The sequence below is a fragment of the Drosophila miranda genome, chromosome XL (assembly GCF_003369915.1).
Source record: "Drosophila miranda strain MSH22 chromosome XL, D.miranda_PacBio2.1, whole genome shotgun sequence".
Lineage (NCBI taxonomy): Eukaryota > Metazoa > Arthropoda > Insecta > Diptera > Drosophilidae > Drosophila > Drosophila miranda.
This window is the reverse complement of record NC_046673.1, coordinates 12,029,713-12,051,553: the sequence shown is the minus strand read 5'-3', so window position 1 is coordinate 12,051,553 and position 21,841 is coordinate 12,029,713. Positions and strand designations below refer to the sequence as shown.

The window sequence follows — 21,841 nt, the reverse complement described above, 5'->3', positions numbered from 1 at the left end:
ATTTGTATAAAAAGACACATCCGAATTCGCACAGCTTCACTATAGCAATGATCTAGCCAGAAGTTCTATTACTTGCATTAGCCCTTACGATCGGAACTTTACCTTCCACAACCAACGGGGTAATCGTACGATTTTAGACAAAGCTTACACCTTGCTTCCCTAGATAACGGAGTAATCGTACGATGCTAAGCAAAGCTTACACATAGCTTCCACGACTAACGGAGTAATCGTATGATTTCTAGTAAAGCTTTAAAACATAACTCCCACAGATCCACGCTGCTTCTCTAAATAAGACATTAAGCTCTTCAATGGAAGCTTTAACTGCTGCTCTCTTGTAATTGATCTCTTATCTTGTTTTTGTAAAGAGCTGAGTTAATGTTAAACGCGAGGGCCATACCTCCCAAGCTGTTCTCTGGAGTTTTAGAGTCACAACTGGCCACTACAGATTTGCAACATATAAACAATAAATTAATATTTTTGAGAGCACATGTACCTTTTTGAACATTTTTGAACCTTTTTTGTTTGTTCTACATGGAACTACATATATCTTCAACCCACTACAGCGGAGACGTTTGTGTAATACTTGATAATTATGAAAATTTAGAATAGTTTTTCTAAATAAAAGAGACCGTAAAACTTGGGTGACTGCAAAATATTGTATTTTACGACGACGAAAAAAAAGGAGTGCGTGCGTTCGTTTCAATAGATTTTTCTCGACTTTTTTCATATATTCAAAACAATTTCTTCTTCGCCTATCTTACCTACGGTGGCAAAGCGGGGCGAATTCGCCAAGAGCGAGAGAGCGAACTTTTATTGCGCTCCTGCTTTGCCCTAGCCTAACTTACAATAGACTTCATAAAATTCGATCCTAATAACAAAGCCTATTATACGCCAAATGGCGCTACACTGGCCCCGTTGAAGGCCTGGAAGGCTTCAAACCAGTGGCAGAAGCGCCAACTTGTGAATTGGCCTCCTGAACGTGTCTCCGCTGCTCGTCCTTAGGTCGACCACTCTGACGCTTCCGTCCTGCCCGGCGGTAGAACATAGAACAGCTTTTTGGTCGCTCATGCAACATTTTGGTATTGTATAGTCTTTGGTAAAATTTTGTTGTATTAAAAAAACCCACCATGAAAAATACTGCAATTCATTAAAAAGCCCGAAATCTATTAGAAATTGTGTTGTGTTGCTCATGAGTGAGTGAAAAAAAAGAGTTAAACTAAACCAGTTCCTTCGAAACTGTTCTTTTTTGCTCATTTGTTCTATTTGGGTTACAAGTTCATTTTTGCTGACTTGTTCTCTATGCCTGTTTTCCTTGGACACTTTTCATATTTTCTTATTTTCCCTATCAACCACATCGCAAATACGTTTTATCTCTTCTTCTTCTCCATATTTTAGCTTTTTTGCTAAAATACTTAAAAAAGTAATAAAAATATCAACACCTTGCACAGCTATCGAAACTATCGTTGCCATTTTGACAATTTTTTGACAGTACTGTAAGATATGAATATTAGTTTATAAGATTTAAATATTAGTTTAAGATTTACTCATCGATAGTATTATAAGAAATACCAATGTACTCGATATATCGATACTTGTCCTCGACAAGTATCGATATGCCAACACACATTCATTCGAATACGCCGATCAAGAAAGAAGAACATATAATAAAACCGTGCTATTAAAAGTTTACAGTACAAATAATTTTGATATTCATATATTTGTTAAAATCATTGAACCTGAACATCCTAGCGTGCAAACCGGTATTGTGGCATTTTTAAACTATAATTTTCGTTTATTTATATTGCGCTTTCAGCCCTGCGCGTGTAAGTGTGGTTATCCAGATTTCGCAGATTACCAACGCAGCCCAATCAAACGAAATTAGTAAAACTCCGGTGAAAATTTGTTTGTTACGCACACCCCAGCATTGTAATGACGACGCCACGCTCGGAGAGTCCAGTGCGTCGATCTGCAAACAAGCGCAAGAGTTCAACTCTCGAGTCCATTGAGGAGAACGAGACGGTACGCTCTTCCTTGGATCTGTACAACTGCAATAAGCTGAGCATAGCCAATGCCTGGGATATATCGTTGATTGATACACTGGCCAATCTAATGGATAGCCCTCACAAAAAGCTAAGCAGCTTCAGGGTGCGTTTTACTCTTTAACCCTCCGACAAATATGGAGAGCTCCTAACCTACTTTTCTACTTTCACAGATGGCTGGCTCTTTGCTGCAGGTCTTGTGCAAGGTCTACGGCCTGCGTGTAGACTCCATCTACATCGATGCATGTCGTATATCGGCGGGTTTGAATGCTCGCACCTTGACGGGCTTACCTGAGGGACCTCCAGGTGATGGCGAAGAAAGGAATTTATCAACGTTGGCAAAGAACAAGGAAAAGTTGAATGCGCGTTTGGATATGGTACCCATGCAGGACTCTATATTTGCAAAGCTCAATTCGACGGTGGGCTCCCTCGATGCCTCCGATCAAATGATGCACAACATTCTGCCCAGCGTGGACTTTGAGATGCGGCTACGCCCGACTTACAAATTCTTTGATGACACCGAGGGGACGGATGAGCTCATGGATAGCGAAACGCTGAGTGCTGGCGCCAAGGAGTGGCCCGATGAAGAGTTGTGCAATGCGGAATGGCTGCACAAACTGTACAACCGTACGGATGATCTAAATCTGCGGCCACTCCACACGGGTTATGTGATAACCAATCCCAATACCCCCAATCCCAAGCCACAGTCGGGATCTATTTCAGAGGCGGTCCCTTCATATGGTGACGATGCTGAGGGGCTGGATAATGCGCACGATATTGGTGGGAATCGCACAGAGCTATCCGTGGCCTTTGACATGAATGCCGAGTGTGAGCCCATGCCGGATATAGAAGCCGGTCCTCCCATTATCTTAGATATACAATCGAATGATTTGCAGGAGCTCACCGCCGAAGAGCAGACGGTCATCACCAATTGCCGCCGTTTAAAGAAAACCGCCGAATTCATTGACGATCTGAGGCCAGTGGATGGTGTCACTAGGCTGGATAATTCATACAGACCCATGGATCAGATCTCACAGCTTTGTGCGGCTCCTGCGCATTGGAAATTCAGGATCACTCGTCCGCGCACCACTCTGGACCAGACGACTGGCCCAAAGGATGCTGTGACTGTTGGCAACCCAAAGAAAACCAAAACCGCTGCCGCTGCCGCTGCCGCCAAGCCACGCATGAAGGAGTTGCACTATAGAAAATGCAAAGAGGAGCTCTTCCAGCCTCTTGATGCCAACATAAAGCAGCAAAAGGTCAACTATCAAAAGAAATGCGATGCCCGAAAGCTGATGCCCACGAAATCCAACAATGAAGCGGATTACCAAGTTAGCCAGCGATTTGGTGAAGCCGATCTGGTTGAGAGTCTGGGCAATGATGTGGATATGGATAGGGGCTTACACCACGGTGATGCCGATAGAGAGCTCTTTGACAATGAAAATTTCACCACAGATGATTCTGTCATGAACCGAATGTCGGCAGCGGACATTGAAGATCCCATGGACATGATGAATAAGGATTCATGTGGGGATATGCCCAATCAAAGCCAAAGCATGCATGAGGGTGAGGATACAATCATGGAGATATCCACCGAATTTAAGTGTGCACCAAGGCAGGTGGGTCTTTGAGGGATATACCATTCCTAAGGGTATATCAAATATCACTTATTTTTGAGGTCAGCAAAGTGATTGGGCCATTTGCGAAGCGTGCCAAGGTGATCGACATGAAGAATCTCAAGAACAGCTGCCATTATTTGATCCAGAAACAATTCCTCAGTTCTGTCAATGAGGCATCGATACCCTCCCTCCCACTGTCAAAGGAAGAAAGCTACGCCAAGGGTACCGCCAGCTTCCAGGAGGTTTACCGATCGTTGCCTGATGTGTTGAGTGACGAAACGAAAGATTCTCTGTGCCCATCGGTGGCCCTCAATGCGGTTCTCCATTTGGCCAACGATATGAAACTGCGACTCATTCCACAAGAGAATCTAGAGGATTTTCAAATCCGGCAAGTTCTGGATGACGAAGTTTAATGACGAGCTTTTAAAAAAACTGAATTCTGATACAATGCTAGAAGTAATCAATCTTCACACAATTTTAAATACATTTTCATGCAACAACACATACAAAAAACTAAACGAAACGAATCAGGGCTCTTCTCCAATGTGTTCTCGGATGAATTTTTAATTCTATCTCTCAAGTCCTAAGATTTGCAACATATAAACAATAAATTAATATTTTTGAGAGCACATGTACCTTTTTGAACATTTTTGAACTTTAGATCTAACAGAAGTGTGGATACCAAATTTGGTTGCTCTAGCTGTTATAGTCTCTGAGATCCTTGAAATCACATTTTGCAATAGGCAAAGCCAGCCATGAAACCTGTTTGTTAGAGAGAGACAGAGCGAGAGAGAATGAAATTGGTTTCTTGATTTTGGCTATAATAATTGTACGATCTTGTTCAGATTTTTCACTCTAAAAGATGTAGTTTGCCTCTACGGTTATGCGTTTTCTGTTTTCTCGTATCTTTGAAATTGTGGATTCCACAGATTTTCGCCTTTGGTGGGGTCGGAAGTTGGCGGGGTGAAGTTTTGAAATATTCTTGTAACAGTGACATATCAAAGAAGTCCGGATATAAAATATCGTTGCTCTAGCTCTCTAGGCTATAAGCCTTTGAGCACTAGGCGCTGATAGGGACGGACAGACGGACGGACGGACAGTCGGATAGACAGCTATTGTTGCTGATCAAGAATATATATATATATATATACTTTATGGCGTCGGAAACGATTCATTCTGGACGTTACACACATCCACTTTCACCACAGATCTCATATACCCCTATACTCATTTTGAGTATCGGGTATGAAAATGCGTGTTATCAAGGTCGAAGAATTTGGAGAGGGATATTGTTTGGTTTAATTATCTGTCCATGTTTTTAGGTTAGAGGTCGTCTAAGTCGGCTATTGATGCTGATCAAGAATATATATACTTTATGGGGTTGGAAACGATTCCTTCTGGACGTTACACACATCCACTTTTACCACAAATCTAATATACCCCAATACTCATTTTGAGTATCGGGTATAATTAAGTATCGTTTCCGTTATAACCCACATTAAAAGCACCAACGGCATCGAAAAAGGAAATTCCGTGACGAAACGATGCCAAAACGGTATTTTTCGATATTTTATTACCAGGCGAACAGAAAAACCAGAAAGCGACTTCCTCAGTTAACAGCAGAACCCGCGTTAACAGCATACTGTTGCGCCTAACAGGCCACTGGAAGCAGGCTGGCCACAGGCTGTTGACATAACAGATGATGTTAGAGGTGCCCGCCGATACTTGCAGAGGCGTATTGTAAGTTTCTGATTTTCGTTTACTTTCCGGTTGAAATTATATTTTCTCTGGTTTTCTGATGCTTTGGTGATTGATTTTGGATCAAATTTTAACTAACCTATTGGCCCTCGCTATGATGCACCTATCAATCTTGGCAGCGTAAAGCTTCATGGTCTCGTCATAGAGTCATATAAGCTTCATATAGCACTTCACGGTCTTCTCAGTACGGCGCTTTAACTCCTATAAGTTTTTACAGAGATTCAGGAGTCTGCTGACGTCTGCACATCTTCGAAAGTTGGACCATTGGTCGATTTTTGGTCGAGGTTATGCTAGTTTGCCGATGTTCCTTCTTCTCCGATGTAATCTTCTTTCGGTGAGAAGCCCGAGGCTGTGTAACCATCGCATTTCAATGGATTTATTTTACTTTTATAGCGAAGGAAAAGCTGTATTTGAAGTGAAAAGATCTGTGGAAGTTGTACTTTGATTGGAGGACTTGTAACAAAATATTCGTTAAATGTGTTATGACCTCTATTGAATGATAAGTTTGGAAAAAAAGTGCCTACCAAGTGCTCTAGTAATTCCTTTGGAACATTATAATGGGAATTAATTCATAAGCGAGAAGGGTGACGAGTGCGGCATATTAGTTTCTCCGAATTCGCAAGAAAACCATTCTTCTCGTCTTACTCCAAAATGTACTTCCGCTCAAGTATGCATCCACCTAACTTCGGGTTTCACTCTAGTATATCTTCGGACGGCTCTTTCTGGTTTATTTGGTAAAATTTTTTTGTATTAAAAAATCCCACCATGAAAAATACTGCAATTCATTAAAAAGCCCGAAATCTATTAGAAATTGTGTTGTGTTGCTCATGAGTGAGTGAAAAAAAAGAGTTAAACTAGACGAGTTCCTTCGAAACTGTTCTTTTTTGCTCATTTGTTCTATTTGGGTTACAAGTTCATTTTTGCTGACTTGTTCTCTATGCCTGTTTTCCTTGGACACTTTTCATATTTTCTTATTTTCCCTATCAACCACATCGCAAATACGTTTTATCTCTTCTTCTTCTCCATATTTTAGCTTTTTTGCCGCCAATCACGCAACCAGGGATATAAAAAATTAATAAAAATATCAACACCTTGCACAGCTATCGAAACTATCGTTGCCATTTTGACAATTTTTTGACAGTACAAATAAGTTGATATTCATATATTTGTTAAAATCATTGAACCTGAACATCCTAGCGTGCAAACCGGTATTGTGGCATTTGTAAACTATAATTTTCGTTTATTTATATTGCACTTTCAGCCCTGCGCGTGTAAGTGTGGTTATCCAGATTTCGCAGATTACCAACGCAGCCCAATCAACCAAAATTAGTAAAAATCCGGTGAAAATTTGTTTGTTACGCACACCCCAGCATTTTAATGACGCCGCCACGCTCGGCGAGTCCAGGGCGTCGATCTGCAAACAAGCGCAAGAGTTCAACTCTCGAGTCCATTGAGGAGAACGAGACGGTACGCTCTTCCTTGGATCTGTACAACTGCAATAAGCTGAGCATAGCCAATGCCTGGGATATATCGTTGATTGATACACTGGCCAATCTAATGGATAGCCCTCACAAAAAGTTAAGCAGCTTCAGGGTGCGTTTTACTCTTTAACCCTCCGACAAATATGGAGAGCTCCTAACCTACTTTTCTACTTTCACAGATGGCTGGCTCTTTGCTGCAGGTCTTGTGCAAGGTCTACGGCCTGCGTGTAGACTCCATCTACATCAATGCATGTCGTATATCGGCGGGTTTGAATGCTCGCACCTTGACGGGCTTACCTGAGGGACCTCCAGGTGATGGCGAAGAAAGGAATTTATCAACGTTGGCAAAGAACAAGGAAAAGTTGAATGCGCGTTTGGATATGGTACCCATGCAGGACCCTATATTTGCAAAGCTCAATTCGACGGTGGGCTCCCTCGATGCCTCCGATCGAATGATGCACAACATTCTGCCCAGCGTGGACTTTGAGATGCGGCTACGCCCGACTTACAAATTCTTTGATGACACCGAGGGGACGGATGAGCTCATGGATAGCGAAACGCTGAGTGCTGGCGCCAAGGAGTGGCCCGATGAAGAGTTGTGCAATGCGGAATGGCTGCACAAACTGTACAACCGTACGGATGATCTAAATCTGCGGCCACTCCACACGGGTTATGTGATAACCAATCCCAATACCCCCAATCCCAAGCCACAGTCGGGATCTATTTCAGAGGCGGTCCCTTCATATGATGACGATGCTGAGGGGCTGGATAATGCGCACGATATTGGTGGGAATCGCACAGAGCTATCCGTGGCCTTTGACATGAATGCCGAGTGTGAGCCCATGCCGGATATAGAAGCCGGTCCTCCCATTATCTTAGATATACAATCGAATGATTTGCAGGAGCTCACCGCCGAAGAGCAGACGGTCATCACCAATTGCCGCCGTTTAAAGAAAACCGCCGAATTCATTGACGATCTGAGGCCAGTGGATGGTGTCACTAGGCTGGACTATTCATACAGACCCATGGATCAGATCTCACAGCTTTGTGCGGCTCCTGCGCATTGGAAATTCAGGATCACTCGTCCGCGCACCACTCTGGACCAGACGACTGGCCCAAAGGATGCTCTGACTGTTGGCAACCCAAAGAAAACCAAAACCGCTGCCGCTGCCGCTGCCGCCAAGCCACGCATGAAGGAGTTGCACTATGGAAAAGGCAAAAAGGAGCTCTTCCAGCCTCTTGATGCCAAAATAAAGCAGCAAAAGGTCAACTATCAAAAGAAATGCGATGCCCGAAAGCTGATGCCCACGAAATCCAACAATGAAGCGGATTACCAAGTTAGCCAGCGATTTGGTAAAGCCGATCTGGTTGAGAGTCTGGGCAATGATGTGGATATGGATAGGGGCTTACACCACGGTGATGCCGATAGAGAGCTCTTTGACAATGAAAATTTCACCACAGATGATTCTGTCATGAACCGAATGTCGGCAGCGGACATTGAAGATCCCATGGACATGATGAATAAGGATTCATGTGGGGATATGCCCAATCAAAGCCAAAGCATGCATGAGGGTGAGGATACAATCATGGAGATATCCACCGAATTTAAGGGTGCACCAAGGCAGGTGGGTCTTTGAGGGATATACCATTCCTAAGGGTATATAAAATATCACTTATTTTTCAGGTCAGCAAAGTGATTGGGCCATTTGCGAAGCGTGCCAAGGTGATCGACATGAAGAATCTCAAGAACAGCTGCCATTATTTGATCCAGAAACAATTCCTCAGTTCTGTCAATGAGGCATCGATACCCTCCCTCCCACTGTCAAAGGAAGAAAGCTACGCCAAGGGTACCGCCAGCTTCCAGGAGGTTTACCGATCGTTGCCTGATGTGTTGAGTGACGAAACGAAAGATTCTCTGTGCCCATCGGTGGCCCTCAATGCGGTTCTCCATTTGGCCAACGATATGAAACTGCGACTCATTCCACAAGAGAATCTAGAGGATTTTCAAATCCGGCAAGTTCTGGATGACGAAGTTTAATGACGAGCTTTTAAAAAAACTGAATTCTGATACAATGCTAGAAGTAATCAATCTTCACACAATTTTAAATACATTTTCATGCAACAACACATACAAAAAACTAAACGAAACGAATCAGGGCTCTTCTCCAATGTGTTCTCGGATGAATTTTTAATTCTATCTCTCAAGTCCTAAGATTTGCAACATATAAACAATAAATTAATATTTTTGAGAGCACATGTAGCTTTTTGAACATTTTTGAACTTTAGATCTAACAGAAGTGTGGATACCAAATTTGGTTGCTCTAGCTGTTATAGTCTCTGAGATCCTTGAAATCACATTTTGCAATAGGCAAAGCCAGCCATGAAACCTGTTTGTTAGAGAGAGACAGAGCGAGAGAGAATGAAATTGGTTTCTTGATTTTGGCTATAATAATTGTACGATCTTGTTCAGATTTTTCACTCTAAAAGATGTAGTTTGCCTCTACGGTTATGCGTTTTCTGTTTTCTCGTATCTTTGAAATTGTGGATTCCACAGATTTTCGCCTTTGGTGGGGTCGGAAGTTGGCGGGGTGAAGTTTTGAAATATTCTTGTAACAGTGACATATCAAAGACGTTACACACATCCACTTTCACCACAGATCTCATATACCCCTATACTCATTTTGAGTATAGGGCATAAAAACTCCTCCCTATATGATTTTCAGTATAAAAGGCATTTCGTTAATATATTTGTGAAATTGCATGGGAATGCACTATCTTTCCTAGCAGCCCTAGCGGCAGAAATGGAATTACAAAATAATGGCGGTGCTGGCCTCAGATGTGTGGTCCAAATATGTTCTAAAAAAAAAACGAGGGGGAACGTTGTGAGTTGCTGCGTACACCGCAACTCTACAGTTATACCCGATACTAAGTCAGTATGGCTCTCCTGCGGCAGACGCCGCTAATATTGAACCACACGACAAAGAGTGCGTGCGAGAGAGACAGAAAATCAGTCTGAGCGTGACGTCGGGCGCTGCGTGGCCACTGCAAATTGATTTCTTGCTTTTGGCTACAAAAATGATCTGATCTGATCCAGATTCAGCAATCTGATAGATATGGTCATTCTGCGTTTTTAGTTTTCTCGAATGTGCAATTTTGTGGATGCAACAGATTTTCGTCCTTTGTGGGGGCGGAAGGGGGTGGGGCGAAATTCTGAGATATACGTCTTATAGTGAGATCTAACAGAAGTGCGGATACCAAATTTGGTTACTCTAGCCTTAATAGTCTCTGAGATTTGTGGATGCCCCAGATTTTCGTCCTTTGCGGGGGCGGAAGGGGGTGTGTTGCGAAATTTGGACACGAAACGGTCAAGGTCCGATATCACAGGAGTGTGGATACCAAATTTGGTTGCTCTGGATCTTATAGGTTCTGAGATCCTTGAACTCATATTTTGCAATTGGCAAAACCGACCATGAAGCCTGTGTGTTAGAGAGAGACAGAGCGAGAAAGAATGAAATTGTTTTCTTGATTCTGGCTATAATAATTATACGATCTAATTGAGATTTTACACTTTAGAACATATAGTCATCCTCTACGACTCTGCGTTTTTGGTTTTATCGTATCTTTAAAAATGTGGATGCCACAGATTTTCGTCCTTTGTGGGGGCGGAAGTGGGCGGGGCGAAGTTTTGAAATATTTTTGTAGCAGTGACATATCGCAGAAGTCTGGATCCAAAACATCGTTGCTCTAGCTCTTATAGTCTTTGAGCACTAGGCGCTGAAGGGGACGGACGGACGGACGGACGGACGGACGGACGGACAGACGGACAGACAGACAGGGCTCAATCGACTCGGCTATTGATGCTGATCAAGAATATATATACTTTATGGGGTCGGAAACGATTCCTTCTGGACGTTACACACATCCACTTTTACCACAAATCTAATATACCCCAATACTCATTTTGAGTATCGGGTATAATTAAGTATCGTTTCCGTTAAAACCCACATTAAAAGCACCAACGGCATCGAAAAAGGAAATTCCGTGACGAAACGATGCCAAAACGGTATTTTTCGATATTTTATTACCAGGCGAACAGAAAAACCAGAAAGCGACTTCCTCAGTTAACAGCAGAACCCGCGTTAACAGCATACTGTTGCGCCTAACAGGCCACTGGAAGCAGGCTGGCCACAGGCTGTTTACATAACAGATGATGTTAGAGGTGCCCGCCGATACTTGCAGAGGCGTATGTTAAGTTTCTGATGTTCGTTTACTTTCCGGTTGAAATTATATTTTCTCTGGTTTTCTGATGCTTTGGTGATTGATTTTGGATCAAATTTTAACTAACCTATTGGCCCTCGCTATGATGCACCTATCAATCTTGGCAGCGTAAAGCTTCATGGTCTCGTCATAGAGTCATATAAGCTTCATATAGCACTTCACGGTCTTCTCAGTACGGCGCTTTAACTCCTATAAGTTTTTACAGAGATTCAGGAGTCTGCTGACGTCTGCACATCTTCGAAAGTTGGACCATTGGTCGATTTTTGGTCGAGGTTATGCTAGTTTGCCGATGTTCCTTCTTCTCCGATGTAATCTTCTTTCGGTGAGAAGCCCGAGGCTGTGTAACCATCGCATTTCAATGGATTTATTTTACTTTTATAGCGAAGGAAAAGCTGTATTTGAAGTGAAAAGATCTGTGGAAGTTGTACTTTGATTGGTGGACTTTTAACAAAATATTCGTTAAATGTGTTATGACCTCTATTGAATGATAAGTTTGGAAAAAAAGTGCCTACCAAGTGCTCTAGTAATTCCTTTGGAACATTATAATGGGAATTAATTCATAAGCGAGAAGGGTGACGAGTGCGGCATATTAGTTTCTCCGAATTCGCAAGAAAACCATTCTTCTCGTCTTACTCCAAAATGTACTTCCGCTCAAGTATGCATCCACCTAACTTCGGGTTTCACTCTAGTATATCTTCGGACGGCTCTTTCTGGTTTATTTGGTTGTAGTTATCGTTGGTTTATGTAGATGCTGGTTCCTGGGAAATCCGAGGTCTTTCCCAGATCTACTAAGAAATCGATGGACTTTGACGACCTCGTTCTTGGAGGGGGGTCAATTGGTTTTTCTTTCCCAGTGTCGAACGTAGTAAGATTTCCAGCCCTATGATACGAGACTGTTAAAGCTGTGTCACTATTGTAAGGTCCAAATACCTTTTATTTTTCTTAATCCAAAATGAATAATGTAGTCCACCAGAACTTCAATTTACTTGGCACGTGTTTGATTGCACAACGTTTTCAAATTCACTTGGATATATATATTTGTATAAAAAGACACATCCGAATTCGCACAGCTTCACTATAGCAATGATATAGCCAGAAGTTCTATTACTTGCATTAGCCCTTACGATCGGAACTTTACCTTCCACAACCAACGGGGTAATCGTACGATTTTAGACAAAGCTTACACCTTGCTTCCCTAGATAACGGAGTAATCGTACGATGCTAAGCAAAGCTTACACATCGCTTCCACGACTAACGGAGTAATCGTATGATTTATAGTAAAGCTTTAAAACATAACTCCCACAGATCCACGCTGCTTCTCTAAATTAGACATTAAGCTCTTCAATGGAAGCTTTAACTACTGCTCTCTTGTAATTGATCTCTTATCTTGTTTTTGTAAAGAGCAGAGTTAATGTTAAACGCGAGGGCCGTACCTCCCAAGCTGTTCTCTGGAGTTTTAGAGTCACAACTGGCCACTACAGATTTGCAACATATAAACAATAAATTAATATTTTTGAGAGCACATGTACCTTTTTGAACATTTTTGAACCTTTTTTGTTTGTTCTACATGGAACTACATATATCTTCAACCCACTACAGCGGAGACGTTTGTGTAATACTTGATAATTATGAAAATTTAGAATAGTTTTTCTAAATAAAAGAGACCGTAAAACTTGGGTGACTGCAAATTATTGTATTTTACGACGACGAAAAAAAAGGAGTGCGTGCGTTCGTTTCAATAGATTTTTCTCGACTTTTTTCATATATTCAAAACAATTTCTTCTTCGCCTATCTTACCTACGGTGGCAAAGCGGGGCGAATTCGCCAAGAGCGAGAGAGCGAACTTTTATTGCGCTCCCGCTTTGCCCTAGCCTAACTTACAATAGACTTCATAAAATTCGATCCTAATAACAATTATTATACGCCAAATGGCGCTACACTGGCCCCGTTGAAGGCCTGGAAGGCTTCAAACCAGTGGCAGAAGCGCCAACTTGTGAATTGGCCTCCTGAACGTGTCTCCGCTGCTCGTCCTTAGGTCGACCACTCTGACGCTTCCGTCCTGCCCGGCGGTAGAACATAGAACAGCTTTTTGGTCGCTCATGCAACATTTTGGTATTGTATAGTCTTTGGTAAAATTTTTTTGTATTAAAAAAACCCACCATGAAAAATACTGCAATTCATTAAAAAGCCCGAAATCTATTAGAAATTGTGTTGTGTTGCTCATGAGTGAGTGGAAAAAAAGAGTTAAACTAAACCAGTTCCTTCGAAAGTGTTCTTTTTTGCTCATTTGTTCTATTTGGGTTACAAGTTCATTTTTGCTGACTTGTTCTCTATGCCTGTTTTCCTTGGACACTTTTCATATTTTCTTATTTTCCCTATCAACCACATCGCAAATACGTTTTATCTCTTCTTCTTCTCCATATTTTAGCTTTTTTGCCGCTAATCACGCAACCAGGGATATAAAAAAGTAATAAAAATATCAACACCTTGCACAGCTATCGAAACTATCGTTGCCATTTTGACAATTTTTTGACAGTACAAATAAGTTGATATTCATATATTTGTTAAAATCATTGAACCTGAACATCCTAGCGTGCAAACCGGTATTGTGGCATTTGTAAACTATAATTTTCGTTTATTTATATTGCGCTTTCAGCCCTGCGCGTGTAAGTGTGGTTATCCAGATTTCGCAGATTACCAACGCAGCCCAATCAAACGAAATTAGTAAAAATCCGGTGAAAATTTGTTTGTTACGCACACCCCAGCATTGTAATGACGCCGCCACGCTCGGCGAGTCCAGGGCGTCGATCTGCAAACAAGCGCAAGAGTTCAACTCTCGAGTCCATTGAGGAGAACGAGACGGTACGCTCTTCCTTGGATCTGTACAACTGCAATAAGCTGAGCATAGCCAATGCCTGGGATATATCGTTGATTGATACACTGGCCAATCTAATGGATAGCCCTCACAAAAAGCTAAGCAGCTTCAGGGTGCGTTTTACTCTTTAACCCTCCGACAAATATGGAGAGCTCCTAACCTACTTTTCTACTTTCACAGATGGCTGGCTCTTTGCTGCAGGTCTTGTGCAAGGTCTACGGCCTGCGTGTAGACTCCATCTACATCGATGCATGTCGTATATCGGCGGGTTTGAATGCTCGCACCTTGACGGGCTTACCTGAGGGACCTCCAGGTGATGGCGAAGAAAGGAATTTATCAACGTTGGCAAAGAACAAGGAAAAGTTGAATGCGCGTTTGGATATGGTACCCATGCAGGACTCTATATTTGCAAAGCTCAATTCGACGGTGGGCTCCCTCGATGCCCCCGATCGAATGATGCACAACATTCTGCCCAGCGTGGACTTTGAGATGCGGCTACGCCCGACTTACAAATTCTTTGATGACACCGAGGGGACGGATGAGCTCATGGATAGCGAAACGCTGAGTGCTGGCGCCAAGGAGTGGCCCGATGAAGAGTTGTGCAATGCGGAATGGCTGCACAAACTGTACAACCGTACGGATGATCTAAATCTGCGGCCACTCCACACGGGTTATGTGATAACCAATCCCAATACCCCCAATCCCAAGCCACAGTCGGGATCTATTTCAGAGGCGGTCCCTTCATATGATGACGATGCTGAGGGGCTGGATAATGCGCACGATATTGGTGGGAATCGCACAGAGCTATCCGTGGCCTTTGACATGAATGCCGAGTGTGAGCCCATGCCGGATATAGAAGCCGGTCCTCCCATTATCTTAGATATACAATCGAATGATTTGCAGGAGCTCACCGCCGAAGAGCAGACGGTCATCACCAATTGCCGCCGTTTAAAGAAAACCGCCGAATTCATTGACGATCTGAGGCCAGTGCATGGTGTCACTAGGCTGGACTATTCATACAGACCCATGGATCAGATCTCACAGCTTTGTGCGGCTCCTGCGCATTGGAAATTCAGGATCACTCGCCCGCGCACCACTCTGGACCAGACGACTGGCCCAAAGGATGCTCTGACTGTTGTCAACCCAAAGAAAACCAAAACCGCTGCCGCTGCCGCTGCCGCTGCCGCTGCCGCTGCCGCTGCCGCCAAGCCACGCATGAAGGAGTTGCACTATGGAAAATGCAAAGAGGAGCTCTTCCAGCCTCTTGATGCCAACATAAAGCAGCAAAAGGTCAACTATCAAAAGAAATGCGATGCCCGAAAGCTGATGCCCACGAAATCCAACAATGAAGCGGATTACCAAGTTAGCCAGCGATTTGGTGAAGCCGATCTGGTTGAGAGTCTGGGCAATGATGTGGATATGGATAGGGGCTTACACCACGGTGATGCCGATAGAGAGCTCTTTGACAATGAAAATTTCACCACAGATGATTCTGTCATGAACCGAATGTCGGCAGCGGACATTGAAGATCCCATGGACATGATGAATAAGGATTCATGTGGGGATATGCCCAATCAAAGCCAAAGCATGCATGAGGGTGAGGATACAATCATGGAGATATCCACCGAATTTAAGGGTGCACCAAGGCAGGTGGGTCTTTGAGGGATATACCATTCCTAAGGGTATATAAAATATCACTTATTTTTCAGGTCAGCAAAGTGATTGGGCCATTTGCGAAGCGTGCCAAGGTGATCGACATGAAGAATCTCAAGAACAGCTGCCATTATTTGATCCAGAAACAATTCCTCAGTTCTGTCAATGAGGCATCGATACCCTCCCTCCCACTGTCAAAGGAAGAAAGCTACGCCAAGGGTACCGCCAGCTTCCAGGAGGTTTACCGATCGTTGCCTGATGTGTTGAGTGACGAAACGAAAGATTCTCTGTGCCCATCGGTGGCCCTCAATGCGGTTCTCCATTTGGCCAACGATATGAAACTGCGACTCATTCCACAAGAGAATCTAGAGGATTTTCAAATCCGGCAAGTTCTGGATGACGAAGTTTAATGACGAGCTTTTAAAAAAACTGAATTCTGATACAATGCTAGAAGTAATCAATCTTCACACAATTTTAAATACATTTTCATGCAACAACACATACAAAAAACTAAACGAAACGAATCAGGGCTCTTCTCCAATGTGTTCTCGGATGAATTTTTAATTCTATCTCTCAAGTCCTAAGATTTGCAACATATAAACAATAAATTAATATTTTTGAGAGCACATGTACCTTTTTGAACATTTTTGAACCTTTTTTGTTTGTTCTACATGGAACTACATATATCTTCAACCCACTACAGCGGAGACGTTTGTGTAATACTTGATAATTATGAAAATTAAGAATAGTTTTTCTAAATAAAAGAGACCGTAAAACTTGGGTGACTGCAAATTATTGTATTTTACGACGACGAAAAAAAGGAGTGCGTGCGTTCGTTTCAATAGATTTTTCTCGACTTTTTTCATATATTCAAAACAATTTCTTCTTCGCCTATCTTACCTACGGTGGCAAAGCGGGGCGAATTCGCCAAGAGCGAGAGAGCGAACTTTTATTGCGCTCCCGCTTTGCCCTAGCCTAACTTACAATAGACTTCATTAAATTCGATCCTAATAACAATTATTATACGCCAAATGGCCTGGAAGGCTTCAAACCAGTGGCAGAAGCGCCAACTTGTGAATTGGCCTCCTGAACGTGTCTCCGCTGCTCGTCCTTAGGTCGACCACTCTGACGCTTCCGTCCTGCCCGGCGGTAGAACATAGAACAGCTTTTTGGTCGCTCATGCAACATTTTGGTATTGTATAGTCTTTGGTAAAATTTTTTTGTATTAAAAAAACCCACCATGAAAAATACTGCAATTCATTAAAAAGCCCGAAATCTATTAGAAATTGTGTTGTGTTGCTCATGAGTGAGTGAAAAAAAAGAGTTAAACTAAACCAGTTCCTTCGAAACTGTTATTTTTTGCTCATTTGTTCTATTTGGGTTACAAGTTCATTTTTGCTGACTTGTTCTCTATGCCTGTTTTCCTTGGACACTTTTCATATTTTCTTATTTTCCCTATCAACCACATCGCAAATACGTTTTATCTCTTCTTCTTCTCCATATTTTAGCTTTTTTGCCGCCAATCACGCAACCAGGGATATAAAAAAGTAATAAAAATATCAACACCTTGCACAGCTATCGAAACTATCGTTGCCATTTTGACAATTTTTTGACAGTACTGTAAGATATGAATATTAGTTTATAAGATTTAAATATTAGTTTAAGATTTACTCATCGATAGTATTATAAGAAATACCAATGTACTCGATATATCGATACTTATGCTCGACAAGTATCGATATGCCAACACACATTCATTCGAATACGCCGATCAAGAAAGAAGAACATATAATAAAACCGTGCTATTAAAAGTTTACAGTACAAATAATTTTGATATTCATATATTTGTTAAAATCATTGAACCTGAACATCCTAGCGTGCAAACCGGTATTGTGGCATTTTTAAACTATAATTTTCGTTTATTTATATTGCGCTTTCAGCCCTGCGCGTGTAAGTGTGGTTATCCAGATTTCGCAGATTACCAACGCAGCCCAATCAACCAAAATTAGTAAAAATCCGGTGAAAATTTGTTTGTTACGCACACCCCAGCATTGTAATGATGCCGCCACGCTCGGAGAGTCCAGTGCGTCGATCTGCAAACAAGCGCAAGAGTTCAACTCTCGAGTCCATTGAGGAGAACGAGACGGTACGCTCTTCCTTGGATCTGTACAACTGCAATAAGCTGAGCATAGCCAATGCCTGGGATATATCGTTGATTGATACACTGGCCAATCTAATGGATAGCCCTCACAAAAAGCTAAGCAGCTTCAGGGTGCGTTTTACTCTTTAACCCTCCGACAAATATGGAGAGCTCCTAACCTACTTTTCTACTTTCACAGATGGCTGGCTCTTTGCTGCAGGTCTTGTGCAAGGTCTACGGCCTGCGTGTAGACTCCATCTACATCGATGCATGTCGTATATCGGCGGGTTTGAATGCTCGCACCTTGACGGGCTTACCTGAGGGACCTCCAGGTGATGGCGAAGAAAGGAATTTATCAACGTTGGCAAAGAACAAGGAAAAGTTGAATGCGCGTTTGGATATGGTACCCATGCAGGACCCTATATTTGCAAAGCTCAATTCGACGGTGGGCTCCCTCGATGCCCCCGATCGAATGATGCGCAACATTCTGCCCAGCGTGGACTTTGAGATGCGGCTACGCCCGACTTACAAATTCTTTGATGACACCGAGGGGACGGATGAGCTCATGGATAGCGAAACGCTGAGTGCTGGCGCCAAGGAGTGGCCCGATGAAGAGTTGTGCAATGCGGAATGGCTGCACAAACTGTACAACCGTACGGATGATCTAAATCTGCGGCCACTCCACACGGGTTATGTGATAACCAATCCCAATACCCCCCCTAACCAAGCCACAGTCGGGATCTATTTCAGAGGCGGTCCCTTCATATGATGACGATGCTGAGGGGCTGGATAATGCGCACGATATTGGTGGGAATCGCACAGAGCTATCCGTGGCCTTTGACATGAATGCCGAGTGTGAGCCCATGCCGGATATAGAAGCCGGTCCTCCCATTATCTTAGATATACAATCGAATGATTTGCAGGAGCTCACCGCCGAAGAGCAGACGGTCATCACCAATTGCCGCCGTTTAAAGAAAACCGCCGAATTCATTGACGATCTGAGGCCAGTGGATGGTGTCACTAGGCTGGACTATTCATACAGACCCATGGATCAGATCTCACAGCTTTGTGCGGCTCCTGCGCATTGGAAATTCAGGATCACTCGTCCGCGCACCACTCTGGACCAGACGACTGGCCCAAAGGATGCTCTGACTGTTGGCAACCCAAAGAAAACCAAAACCGCTGCCGCTGCCGCTGCCGCCAAGCCACGCATGAAGGAGTTGCACTATGGAAAAGGCAAAGAGGAGCTCTTCCAGCCTCTTGATGCCAACATAAAGCAGCAAAAGGTCAACTATCAAAAGAAATGCGATGCCCGAAAGCTGATGCCCACGAAATCCAACAATGAAGCGGATTACCAAGTTAGCCAGCGATTTGGTAAAGCCGATCTGGTTGAGAGTCTGGGCAATGATGTGGATATGGATAGGGGCTTACACCACGGTGATGCCGATAGAGAGCTCTTTGACAATGAAAATTTCACCACAGATGATTCTGTCATGAACCGAATGTCGGCAGCGGACATTGAAGATCCCATGGACATGATGAATAAGGATTCATGTGGGGATATGCCCAATCAAAGCCAAAGCATGCATGAGGGTGAGGATACAATCATGGAGATATCCACCGAATTTAAGGGTGCACCAAGGCAGGTGGGTCTTTGAGGGATATACCATTCCTAAGGGTATATAAAATATCACTTATTTTTCAGGTCAGCAAAGTGATTGGGCCATTTGCTAAGCGTGCCAAGGTGATCGACATGAAGAATCTCAAGAACAGCTGCCATTATTTGATCCAGAAACAATTCCTCAGTTCTGTCAATGAGGCATCGATACCCTCCCTCCCACTGTCAAAGGAAGAAAGCTACGCCAAGGGTACCGCCAGCTTCCAGGAGGTTTACCGATCGTTGCCTGATGTGTTGAGTGACGAAACGAAAGATTCTCTGTGCCCATCGGTGGCCCTCAATGCGGTTCTCCATTTGGCCAACGATATGAAACTGCGACTCATTCCACAAGAGAATCTAGAGGATTTTCAAATCCGGCAAGTTCTGGATGACGAAGTTTAATGACGAGCTTTTAAAAAAACTGAATTCTGATACAATGCTAGAAGTAATCAATCTTCACACAATTTTAAATACATTTTCATGCAACAACACATACAAAAAACTAAACGAAACGAATCAGGGCTCTTCTCCAATGTGTTCTCGGATGAATTTTTAATTCTATCTCTCAAGTCCTAAGATTTGCAACATATAAACAATAAATTAATATTTTTGAGAGCACATGTAGCTTTTTGAACATTTTTGAACTTTAGATCTAACAGAAGTGTGGATACCAAATTTGGTTGCTCTAGCTGTTATAGTCTCTGAGATCCTTGAAATCACATTTTGCAATAGGCAAAGCCAGCCATGAAACCTGTTTGTTAGAGAGAGACAGAGCGAGAGAGAATGAAATTGGTTTCTTGATTTTGGCTATAATAATTGTACGATCTTGTTCAGATTTTTCACTCTAAAAGATGTAGTTTGCCTCTACGGTTATGCGTTTTCTGTTTTCTCGTATCTTTGAAATTGTGGATTCCACAGATTTTCGCCTTTGGTGGGGTCGGAAGTTGGCGGGGTGAAGTTTTGAAATATTCTTGTAACAGTGACATATCAAAGAAGTCCGGATATAAAATATCGTTGCTCTAGCTCTCTAGGCTATAAGCCTTTGAGCACTAGGCGCTGATAGGGACGGACAGACGGACGGACGGACAGTCGGATAGACAGACATGGCTCTATCGACTCGGCTATTGATGCTGATCAAGAATATATATATATATATACTTTATGGGGTCGGAAACGCTTCATTCTGGACGTTACACACATCCACTTTCACCACAGATCTCATATACCCCTATACTCATTTTGAGTATCGGGTATGAAAATGCGTGTTATTAAGGTCGAAGAATTTGGAGAGGGATATTGTTTGGTTTAATTATCTGTCCATGTTTCTAGGTTAGAGGTCGTCTAAGTCGGCAATTGATGCTGATAAAGAATATATATATTTAATGGGGTCGGAAACGCTTCCTTCTTGACATTATACACATCCACTTTGACCACAAATCTAATATACCCCTATACTCATTTTGAGTATAGGGCATAAAAACTCCCCCCTATATGATTTTCAGTATAAAAGGCATTTCGTTAATATATTTGTGAAATTGCATGGGAATGCACTATCTTTCCTAGCAGCCCTAGCGGCAGAAATGGAATTACAAAATAATGGCGGTGCTGGCCTCAGATGTGTGGTCCAAATATGTTCTAAAAAAAAAACGAGGGGGAACGTTGTGAGTTGCTGCGTACACCGCAACTCTACAGTTATACCCGATACTAAGTCAGTATGGCTCTCCTGCGGCAGACGCCGCTAATATTGAACCACACGACAAAGAGTGCGTGCGAGAGAGACAGAAAATCAGTCTGAGCGTGACGTCGGGCGCTGCGTGGCCACTGCAAATTGATTTCTTGCTTTTGGCTACAAAAATGATCCGATCTGATCCAGATTCAGCAATCTGATAGATATGGTCATTATCTATGATTCTGCGTTTTTAGTTTTCTCGAATGTGCAATATTGTGGATGCAACAGATTTTCGTCCTTTGTGGGGGCGGAAGTGGGCGGGGCGAAGTTTTGAAATATTTTTGTAGCAGTGACATATACCAGAAGTCTGGATCCAAAACATCGTTGCTCTAGCTCTTATAGTCTTTGAGCACTAGGCGCTGAAGGGTGTCCGTCCCCTGACAGACTGACAGACGGACGGACGGACAGAAAGACAGGGCTCAATCGACTCGGCTATTGATGCTGATCAAGAATATATATACTTTATGGGGTCGGAAACGATTCCTTCTGGACGTTACACACATCCACTTTTACCACAAATCTAATATACCCCAATACTCATTTTGAGTATCGGGTATAATTAAGTATCGTTTCCGTTAAAACCCACATTAAAAGCACCAACGGCATCGAAAA

General features: G+C 42.8%; 5 protein-coding genes across 5 annotated transcripts; all 5 read left to right on the top strand.

Moving 5' to 3' along the window:
• The first annotated feature begins 1,657 nt into the window (after nt 1-1,657).
• LOC117185998 (condensin complex subunit 2-like) lies at nt 1,658-4,287 on the top strand. The gene is made up of 4 exons (XM_033386028.1): nt 1,658-1,760; nt 1,814-2,145; nt 2,213-3,658; nt 3,718-4,287. The coding sequence occupies exons 2-4, from the start codon at nt 1,930-1,932 to the stop codon at nt 4,069-4,071; spliced, it is 2,016 nt and encodes a 671-aa protein (XP_033241919.1). The 5' UTR covers nt 1,658-1,760; nt 1,814-1,929; the 3' UTR covers nt 4,072-4,287.
• A 2,260-nt stretch (nt 4,288-6,547) lies between these two features.
• Nucleotides 6,548-9,151, top strand: LOC117185997 (condensin complex subunit 2-like). The gene is made up of 4 exons (XM_033386027.1): nt 6,548-6,624; nt 6,678-7,009; nt 7,077-8,522; nt 8,582-9,151. The coding sequence occupies exons 2-4, from the start codon at nt 6,794-6,796 to the stop codon at nt 8,933-8,935; spliced, it is 2,016 nt and encodes a 671-aa protein (XP_033241918.1). The 5' UTR covers nt 6,548-6,624; nt 6,678-6,793; the 3' UTR covers nt 8,936-9,151.
• A 4,538-nt stretch (nt 9,152-13,689) lies between these two features.
• Nucleotides 13,690-16,329, top strand: LOC117185990 (condensin complex subunit 2-like). Its single transcript, XM_033386014.1, has 4 exons — nt 13,690-13,778; nt 13,832-14,163; nt 14,231-15,700; nt 15,760-16,329. Exons 2-4 carry the CDS (start codon nt 13,948-13,950, stop codon nt 16,111-16,113), a joined length of 2,040 nt encoding a protein of 679 aa, XP_033241905.1. The 5' UTR covers nt 13,690-13,778; nt 13,832-13,947; the 3' UTR covers nt 16,114-16,329.
• A 1,159-nt stretch (nt 16,330-17,488) lies between these two features.
• LOC117186007 lies at nt 17,489-18,620 on the top strand. Its single transcript, XM_033386040.1, has 3 exons — nt 17,489-17,590; nt 17,644-17,975; nt 18,043-18,620. Exons 2-3 carry the CDS (start codon nt 17,760-17,762, stop codon nt 18,610-18,612), a joined length of 786 nt encoding a protein of 261 aa, XP_033241931.1. The 5' UTR covers nt 17,489-17,590; nt 17,644-17,759; the 3' UTR covers nt 18,613-18,620.
• LOC117186005 (condensin complex subunit 2-like) lies at nt 18,584-20,118 on the top strand. Its single transcript, XM_033386038.1, has 2 exons — nt 18,584-19,489; nt 19,549-20,118. The coding sequence occupies exons 1-2, from the start codon at nt 18,686-18,688 to the stop codon at nt 19,900-19,902; spliced, it is 1,158 nt and encodes a 385-aa protein (XP_033241929.1). The 5' UTR covers nt 18,584-18,685; the 3' UTR covers nt 19,903-20,118.
• The last annotated feature ends 1,723 nt before the right edge of the window (nt 20,119-21,841 follow it).

Bases quoted from the DNA above. Each gene is read 5' to 3' on its own strand.
- LOC117185997 (XM_033386027.1), top strand. From the start codon at position 6,794: ATGACGCCGCCACGCTCGGCGAGTCCAGGGCGTCGATCTGCAAACAAG. The intron at 7,010-7,076 runs GTGCGTTTTACT...CTACTTTCACAG, and splicing joins AAAAGTTAAGCAGCTTCAGG to ATGGCTGGCTCTTTGCTGCA. The intron at 8,523-8,581 runs GTGGGTCTTTGA...CTTATTTTTCAG, and splicing joins TTAAGGGTGCACCAAGGCAG to GTCAGCAAAGTGATTGGGCC.
- LOC117186007 (XM_033386040.1), top strand. From the start codon at position 17,760: ATGATGCCGCCACGCTCGGAGAGTCCAGTGCGTCGATCTGCAAACAAG. The intron at 17,976-18,042 runs GTGCGTTTTACT...CTACTTTCACAG, and splicing joins AAAAGCTAAGCAGCTTCAGG to ATGGCTGGCTCTTTGCTGCA.
- LOC117185998 (XM_033386028.1), top strand. From the start codon at position 1,930: ATGACGACGCCACGCTCGGAGAGTCCAGTGCGTCGATCTGCAAACAAG. The intron at 2,146-2,212 runs GTGCGTTTTACT...CTACTTTCACAG, and splicing joins AAAAGCTAAGCAGCTTCAGG to ATGGCTGGCTCTTTGCTGCA. The intron at 3,659-3,717 runs GTGGGTCTTTGA...CTTATTTTTGAG, and splicing joins TTAAGTGTGCACCAAGGCAG to GTCAGCAAAGTGATTGGGCC.
- LOC117185990 (XM_033386014.1), top strand. From the start codon at position 13,948: ATGACGCCGCCACGCTCGGCGAGTCCAGGGCGTCGATCTGCAAACAAG. The intron at 14,164-14,230 runs GTGCGTTTTACT...CTACTTTCACAG, and splicing joins AAAAGCTAAGCAGCTTCAGG to ATGGCTGGCTCTTTGCTGCA. The intron at 15,701-15,759 runs GTGGGTCTTTGA...CTTATTTTTCAG, and splicing joins TTAAGGGTGCACCAAGGCAG to GTCAGCAAAGTGATTGGGCC.
- LOC117186005 (XM_033386038.1), top strand. From the start codon at position 18,686: ATGAATGCCGAGTGTGAGCCCATGCCGGATATAGAAGCCGGTCCTCCC. The intron at 19,490-19,548 runs GTGGGTCTTTGA...CTTATTTTTCAG, and splicing joins TTAAGGGTGCACCAAGGCAG to GTCAGCAAAGTGATTGGGCC.